This window comes from Pollicipes pollicipes, unplaced genomic scaffold (genome assembly GCF_011947565.3).
Source record: "Pollicipes pollicipes isolate AB1234 unplaced genomic scaffold, Ppol_2.1 Scaffold_7261;HRSCAF=8764_pilon_pilon_pilon, whole genome shotgun sequence".
Classification (NCBI taxonomy): Eukaryota; Metazoa; Arthropoda; class Thecostraca; order Pollicipedomorpha; family Pollicipedidae; genus Pollicipes; species Pollicipes pollicipes.
In genome coordinates, this window is record NW_023597054.1 from 63,220,213 (window position 1) to 63,229,044 (window position 8,832).

Below are 8,832 nucleotides of genomic sequence, written 5' to 3' on the forward strand. Positions count from 1 at the left end.
TTTGACGAAGCAGACTGGACGACATGGCCTCAAGAATGAAGTCGTAGATCATAAACTGTGCAGCACCCAAGTTTAAACTTTCAGCATGGATGAAATCTTTTCAACCTAGGCTGCACCAAATTTTAACACCGCTGAAAACTGTTCAGAGGTATTCCGGAACCCTTCAGTCTCTGAAGTCATCAGGTAAGGAGGGAGGCCTTTCAAGGACCCCCTCGAATAGTGAGGGATAATATAGTACTAACGTTCATGATAAATTTTACTCTCGTGGGTACTCTCGATGGGTCCACCACCGACATTAAATGATGGTCAAACTGTAGAGGTTCCCTTTATTACATAACGCTAACTACGTACACAACACAATGTAGACAGCAGCACCCGGCGCATTACTTACTCTGATTGATTTCTGATATTCATCAACGCTCATGAGTGACACACACGTTCACAGTGACACAGCTGTGCGCTTATGACATTCCATGCAGGTTATGAATCAACGCGTGACGCGATTGTCGTGTTGTTCGGTATTTGGCGTGCCAGGTGGTTTTGCATTGGGTTTTAGTGTGCATACGATGACACGGGCGAATCCAGGGCGGGTGGGAGGGGGGGGGATGGGGGAAACCGGGCTATGGTTTCCCTCCCCCAAGACAGCCCAGGTCGGGCAAAAATCACTTCTCTGGACTGTGAAGAAAATCTAAGCATTTTTTTACCAACAGAAGCTTTCTTACAGTCCTTGAGGCAAAAGGAGAGCAATGGACGAGTTTTCGGAAATCAGGATAACTTATTGGATTCCCTCGATTCCTCCAAGGCGACGTTCTGGATCCGCCCTCGTGCAAAGACACAAAGACCCAACGCAAAAGCTGTATTGTTAATTGCGCTAAAATCCACCCTCAAATGAAAGGTGAAAACGCCCCAAGGAAATGCATCGTTAAAAACCATTGTGCAGGTGCGGTAATGCCAATCAAGCAAAACAAAAATGTCACCCACACTTCTTACGCATCCAGCCGAGCATGACTGACAGATTTCTACTCCAAATCACAGTAAGTTTTTTGTGTCTAATTTCTGAGGTGCTATTTTTGCACACTTCACCCGAACGCTACTATGTTTGGACACAAGCCGCACCATCTTTTCATATTTATACATTTGCGCAAAGGCCGTGGGGTAAGACACACATGTATAGCTTCGAATTTCAGAAAACTATACAACCTACACCTGAGCATAAGCCTGAAGTGACCTACGCGAGCTTGGATCCCTCCAGCCTATGAATATGAAACCTGACTTGCTGCTAATGAGTTTGAACATCCCTTATCACTAATGCTATTCAACACCAATCTATGAGTCATGAGCACCAGCACTGCACGAGTTCGTCACAAGCCTAGCGGTATTAGTTCAGGTCATCGGATGAGAGCCTGCTAGGATATCTGGACGTGCATACATTGGATACATACGCACATACATTGGAGACATCCACACCGCCACACACCTTAGTCGCAGGAGCCACCGACAGAAAGCACAGACCGGCTGCGCGCTGCGTCTGAAAGAACGGACCTCAAGTCGGGAGTCAAAGACAACCGAAGACAGCTGCAGAGCAGCAGGAGAGGCAGTGGAGGGCGCGTCGGCAATGAAGCGCATCTGGAGCGTTCAGCACGCATTCGCCGTCGGCGGTGGCTCAGAGCTCCAGCTGGTCCGGCTCAGAGCTCTAGCTGGTCCGGCTCAGAGCTCCAGCGAATCGACGGGCCGCAGCGGTCGGCGCGAGTTCTCAGAGTAGAACTGCGAGAACCAGCGCCGATACTTGAGGATAGTGGCATCCTCGCGCACAAGGGCCGGCAGCGGTAGATGGTCCTTGCTGTTCCACATGCGCACGTCTCTCTCAAACTGTCAAAGCAAGGTCGCTTTTGTGAGGGAAAAGATCACAAATGTCCACATCTAGAACAACCTTGCACGCCGTGCGGTCTGTTAGTGCGTTGCTTGAACGGTTGAATGCTCTCTGTGCCTCTCTCTTCGAGGTTTCAACTCTTTTCACAGTCACATATTGCTGGTGATCGGGACAAAAAACTGCATTATCGATATTCGATCCTTACACGCATGGTCACTAGCGCTGTCTGACCGGCGCCCGGCTGACCAAGGCCAGAGCACTGTCTGACCGGCGCACGTCTGACCAAAGCCAGAGCACTGTCTGATCGGCGCACGTCCGACCGAAGGCAGAGCACTGTCTGACCGGCACACGTCTGACCAAGGCCAGAACACTGTCTGACAGGCGCACGTCTGACCAAAGCCAGAGCACTGTCTGATCGGCGCGCTCCTGACCAAAGAGCACTATCTGACCGGCGTTCATATGGCCAGAGTCGAGCACTGTCTGACTGTGGCGTTCGTGTGGTCAGTCAGTGCACCGTCTAACCGGCCTTCTTGTGGCCGGAGCTAGAACATTGACCGGCGATAGTTTGAGGCCGTGTTAAACGGCGCAGCATTCGCTGGCCCACAGGCGGCTGCCAACAACACGTTGCGGCCTAGGCACAATGCACGCCAGCCCTGGAAGATTACGACGAACTTTACGCAATGTTTGCCTTTCACATAAAAACCACTTCCCTTGAGACAAGATTAACAAAATGATGAGCCTTGTAACCCGCAGGGGTGCCGATAGTGAAGTGGTTAACGTGTCTGCGTTTGCCGCTGAGCTTCTTTGAAACCAGAGGCACGGGGTTCGATTTCACGCAGTGCCCGCCTTTCCTGCCAGAGTGAGAGGCCAACGACGCCATGCTGCTTCGGCAGCGCTAAGTGCGTCGGAAAACCCCAATGACGAGCCTTGTTATGCGCAGCACATGCACTAAAGGCAGATAAGTACTGATGAACTATGCCACCTACCTGAGTGACCTCCGCGAGGAAGGTAAACTTGGCGATGAGCGGGCCCAGACCATACGAACGATCCCAGTAGATTGTATGAACGACACGCTGACAAAGGTCTCCAACAGGTGTCACCATCTGTTGCACGACTCCAGAGCCGAAGGGTGCGTTGAACTCAATATAAACAAGACCAGGACCAACCTGAAAAATGCGTATAAAAGACGATGAGTCAGTCATCTAAAAAAAAATTGTCGGCTCATAAAAGTGAACGCACAAAGCGTTCCGATGCAAACACGTTTTGACCATAACTTTGATATTTACGAAGGCCAAGGCAGCATCGTCCCCCGGTTTGGTGCAAGCTTCTCCTTCAGTTTTTCCAAAGGCATTTTCCCAAACATCCAGCACATCGTAATATAAATGATAATGCGCATAATGATTAAGGTAGGCATATATATATATATATATATATATATATATATATATATATCTCTCTCTCTCTCTCTCTCTCTCTCTCTCTCTCTCTCTCTCTTATGTAGCTTTATACCTCATTTACACCAAAGATTTTCTGACCATGCAATGCTACTAACTCATAACCTCGTCATCCAAACTCTGTACGCAAAAAAAGTGTCTAGCCGAAGCCCAGTCATTTTTTTCTGGCCTGTGTGGTCAAGGGGTGCGAATTGGGATACGACACACGCCAACAATGTTCATAATCTTTGAAAAGTTCATTCAGTGTCAAGCGAGAATTACATGAAACGTTAAAGTTGTCATTTTAGCTAAAAATAACATCATCATATAGGATTACGGCTGCAATCATGTGGTAAGTGTTGTTCAGACGAAAGATGAAATCCGGCTAAGTTTTACAAATATCTTATGTTAACGTTATTAACCATTTTCCAAATGTGTCAGTCGCTGAAAGGAAGAATGTAAATGAGCGATTATCCGAGTTACGGCCATATAGATGAAGGGGACATCAAATGACACAATTCACCTTGGACGGAAATTGTGGCATCATTTGACTTGAATGCTACGTATTTCAAGAACAGATGACAGCTGCGAAGCGGCAACAGTATAATTTTGATTCCTCTGACCTTAACGCCTAAGCCTCCAAGTTATGCCAGACACAAAGCTCAAAATAAAAAAAAAACATGAGGACGCAAATCGAACGTTTGCCAGCTTCCAATACATACAAGACCCACGCCAGCAATCCCATATTGACATCTCCGTAAGCCACTCGCCTGGCTATCACTATTAACTTTCCCAAGACCCGATCCTTGCAGAGCAGAACCTCGTGTCTTCGCAGCCTCACCTGCTCCACAACAACGTCATTGTGGTAGAGGTCGTGGAACATGTTCAGCACAGTGAAGGAGGTGCTGATACGGGTAGTGAATCGGTGCTTCTGCTCGGGGTGGGCCTCCCAGGTGGCCGTCCAGTTGTGGCGGATCCAGCGCCAGCGCAGCCTTTCCTCCAGGTCGTTACCGTCCGTGAAAATCTTGCCGTGAAGAACAGCTAGGTGCGCGTTGTCCGCACCGTTTTCAGGCAGGTCCTGTCGTCAGGTAAAGCTCATGTTAGGTCAGGGTTATGGTGAGGGTGGTCCGAGTCCGGGCTGGGTCAGGTAGTCGTAGTCAGGACAGGGTCAGGGAAAGGACTGTGTCACTTTAGGCAAAGTTATTTCCAGACCAGGTTCGGGGTTCTGGCCGGGGTCGGGAAAATAAGAATCGACCGGTGCGATTCCGCTCAATGCAGATGGCTGTCGTGGGTCCGGTAAAGCGATGACCTGCTGTTCATGACTAAACCAATCGCAAGGGCCGTTGACAATCACGTTTTGGAACAACTTGACGATTTCGCGACGCTGCTGGACATTCATGCTTCTCGAAACACGCCCTTGAAGCTACCATGAGCTTAGAGAGGGCCCAGATATTGTAACTGCAGGCGTCTGTATGGCGGTTCGGAAAGGTAAACAAATTCATGGACTTACACCTCATACGGTTAGTAAACTGCAGGTGGTTCGCCTCAAGGCTTATCAACTCCTACCGCACAGCTCTTCACTGTTACGGTGTTCGTAGCAGTTCAGTACTGCACCGGTACAACCATACGCGGTGCCCACCGATTTCCTGCGACATGAAGGCTTTATCCACTGACTTACACCCGCCTGGGATGTTAAACACTTTGCTCGCTTACCAACCCGCTTAAAATATTCAAATTGGTGAGCATTAAATCAACTGCATACTCGTCACGTCCAATATAATGTGTTTCGCTTATTACATAAAGGTGTGTTACCCACATATTTTCCACTTTCCTATCACAATACGTTGACAATGCTATTAAACCAATTGCTTAAATCCTGTTTGTAATCATACAGGGGCTTCATTGTCGTCTCGTTCATTAGACTATGTGGACATGTATAAAACATGTAATGGCATGCAATGTCGCTGGAGTGAAACTGAACGTCACTCGTATGGAAGATCAAATAAAGCATGGTGCATGACATTTCAAAATTAACGTCCGCGATTTTGATCCTCCCTACGTCACAGCGCACAACAATAATTGAACGATTTCATTGTTGGTTGCATGAAAGAATGCCCCGAGGGAATGGGGTGGTCACCAGTAGTGCATGGTATGATTATGCATTTTAAAAACCCGTTGAAGTGTAGGCTAATCTGTGTTTATCTATGTTTATCTATGTTTATCTATTGTTTATCGGGCTAATCTATGTTTAAAACGAACATTGACAAACTACGTGGTCTTCTCATTTTAATAACTTTTCAGGACAGAAGGTTGGATGTTAGTTAGAGTGCCGTATTCGAAGACAAATTTCACAGCCGCGAAAAATACCTCAGACCTAATAGCATGAGTCCCCTGCTTGTTTTCGGTGTGTTGTTTTGCTACTAGTAGGCTCATGATTCTTTAGTAATAGTTGATAATAATATTTCTGGCTAATTCCTTTTGATTGACAGCTCTTTTAGCCATGAAGTGACTGCATAAGGACCTTGGGTGAGCTGCAGCAATTTTGTATGTGTAGTACCTCAGCGTTTCATGCTTTGCTGCCGCATTGCATGTTGGGTGCATTATTAATCTGCAAAATTAGGTGCATACATAATACCTGATAAATGATGCAAACTAATGATAAAACATGATGACCGTTATATGTATGATCGTTATTCGGTTTTTAAAAGTTGTCACAACAAATCTTAGTTTTTGCTTGCTGTCTTGCTGAACAAATTGTTAAACATCGCTTGACACTATTGCTGAGGTAGTGTCAGCGCTGTCAATTTAATTTTGAGTCCTAAACAGGCTGTTAAACTTCAGTTGTTCGAATTATGTTACATGCATTACTATTCCATAATATTAAAACCTCATTTTTGACGACCAGGCTTGATGGACAGACTAATGTGAGCATTGGACCACTGGCAGGCTAGAAAACAGGCAGTATTCTCTGTGCCTGTAGTCGTACTTGTAGCTTATATTGTGAGCTTCATTTTAGTGGCCGAACCTGTACATATGGTCTTCCCAGATTGGTTATCAACTTGTGGACTAACCCGCTTCGTGCCGATGGATATGGGTTTACCAGTCCTATGACGGCCTCTACACCGCAGGTAGCAGCCAGGTTCAAGACCTTTCCCAAGATTCGTGGAAGAGGAATCCAACCGGCTTCAGGACGACAGACATAAGTTATCCAGTTTGTGCCAAAGGTTGCATTCTGATTGAAATGTTCTTTGTTAATATTTGGTAACATTGGGTTACCAATAAATATTCCAAAATTGAAATAGTTTGCGCAGCTGGCATCCGGCCGATCTGTGTCACGAAGGGCAATTGGCGAATGACTCATCACTCCCTACAAACATGCTTTTACGTCGTACACGCTGATGTTTCGTCCAATAACTTTGATGAAAATATCTCGAAACAAAAAATTATTGAAAGCATTTCTGCGCTGCAAAATGGACTGAAAACAAAACTTGTAAACACAGGACTTTTCTGGAAGCATGGAGAGCAGCGGAATGGTTGTTTGATTTGTTGTAAGACGTATAAAAACTGATTCAGGCCACAATTTAGGCATGTGTACAGCCATAGCGACTATTGGAATGGAGGACAACAAAGGCTGAGAAGTTATCATATCTCATTATCGGCTGCAATAATGCAAATTAAGGTGAGTTAAGCTTTCTTTAGTAAGCATAGGTTTCACTTCATTCTCATAAAGGTAATGCAGACTTGCAAACAAGGCTAAGTGCTTTTATGACATTTTAGATTGCGCCCATAGGCGTATTTAGTTCTCCGAAGAATGCAGAGCAGAGGCACATGATTGAAGAGTGGTCGCAGCGTCCTCGGCAGCCTGCTGTTAGTGGCCACGGTCTCCGTGTACTTAGCTCCATGTATTGCAATCCCACCCTTCCTGGACTCCCTTGTGACACCAATATTTGATATGCTGGCTTTTGTACAAAAGTAAGGAGTGGAATCCAATGCATCGTTAAAGTCAGCCAGGCTCCAGGTTGCATAATTCCATTTCCCTTACACTGACCCTGGAGGCACCTACGTGCAAAATATATATTACCCTTCCTCCATCTTCTAGCGTGCGAATGTTTCCCAACACTGTCAATGTATAGCACCGTAGTGCATGCATCAGTTTGAGGTTATGGTCCTCGGTAGCCAATGTCGCGAAACCTGACACGTTTTTATCACCGGATGTATCAAATAATTGCGCAAATAGTTATATAAGTAAGGGCGGAAGTGCAAGGCTTTACACACAGAGAAATATCCGCTCTACATCAGTAATCCGTAATGCACTTCGCGCCGCCCAAAAACTCCCGTTTTCTGAATCTCGGAACGGCTTCTGCCGCACTAGTTTTGCTATATGGCGATAACGATGCCTATTATGCGATGTTTTATTCACCGAAAGTATCAGTTACTGCTGTAAACGGCACCATCTTGACATGATTGCCGGAGTTTGCTGGAAGTCACCCCAATGCTATACTCTGGAAATGCCGCTAAACATGTCATGTACCAGCAAAATTTTGACACAATTCGTTGGAAAGATGCGTCGAGGAAAAAGCAGGAAAGTTTAATGATCTGCTTCAAACCGCTTCGTAGAAACCGGCGAAATATGACGAGGGAGAGGGAGAATTCTCTAAACCTACAGCAGGCTTCAATGTTTCCTTTCATTACAGACGCAACTTTTGAGGCCCAAGCCACGTAGAAACATTCACAAACTTCACAACGCAATATCTGTGGCCGCATGAAATGACGATTCGTTGCACATGCGAGATATAACAAAGAGAATCTACTGTACACAACACCCCTCAATCGACCCCGGACGCTCGCACGCGCCATCACATCCCAACCGAAAGTGGACGCACCTTAGGTGTCCCTCGCCCCACCCACCTGGATATGGGCAAACACCGTATGCTCGGAGCGGCCGCAGAACTTGTAGCGTCCGCTGGCAATGTGCGGGTGTATGGGCGGGTGCCAGGAGGGCGGCTCCCCCTCGGCGTGGTGCCACACGTGAATGGCGCCGTTCGCCTCGAACACCGGCCAGGCGTCGACGGCGAAATGCTGCAGACTTCCTGTCGGGGAGCCAGGCGGACCGTGACAGCAGATGGTCTCAAACGTCAGGCGCGCGCGTGTGATAGGTCAGATGGCTTTTGAACGCGAGGGATAACACTGCATGCTGGTCAGATGCATGATAAGTTCTCGGCATCTTGAAAAAGTATTAGTAGAGATGTGCAGCAAGGCTTACTCCTCGGCAGGCCAAGCCAGATTATATTCCCGTGGGAACATGATGAGATGCGAATTCGGTATGAAAATTAGATTTCATCTGATTTGTGGGCGTCTCCCTGTGTTCTGACTACTTGTTTGCATCTTTCTCTCTCTCTCTCTCTCTCTCTCTCTCTCTCTCTCTCTCTCTCTCTCTCTCTCTCTCTCTCTCTCTCTCTCTCTCTCTCTCAGGGAGAGAGAGAGAGAGAGAGAGAGAGAGAGAGAGAGAGAGAGAGAGAGAGAGAGAGA

At 46.9% G+C, this 8,832-nt stretch overlaps 1 protein-coding gene across 1 annotated transcript in view; it reads right to left on the reverse strand.

The window, feature by feature from the left end:
* Nucleotides 1-319: 319 nt before the first annotated feature.
* The window catches only part of nvd (cholesterol 7-desaturase nvd), a 29,064-nt gene continuing 20,551 nt past the window's right edge, over nucleotides 320-8,832 (reverse strand). Inside the window, 4 exon segments of the mRNA XM_037235529.1 lie at nucleotides 320-1,869; nucleotides 2,857-3,036; nucleotides 4,145-4,381; nucleotides 8,212-8,393. Coding sequence (XP_037091424.1) covers nucleotides 1,708-1,869; nucleotides 2,857-3,036; nucleotides 4,145-4,381; nucleotides 8,212-8,393 — 761 coding nt within the window. The 3' untranslated portion in view covers nucleotides 320-1,707.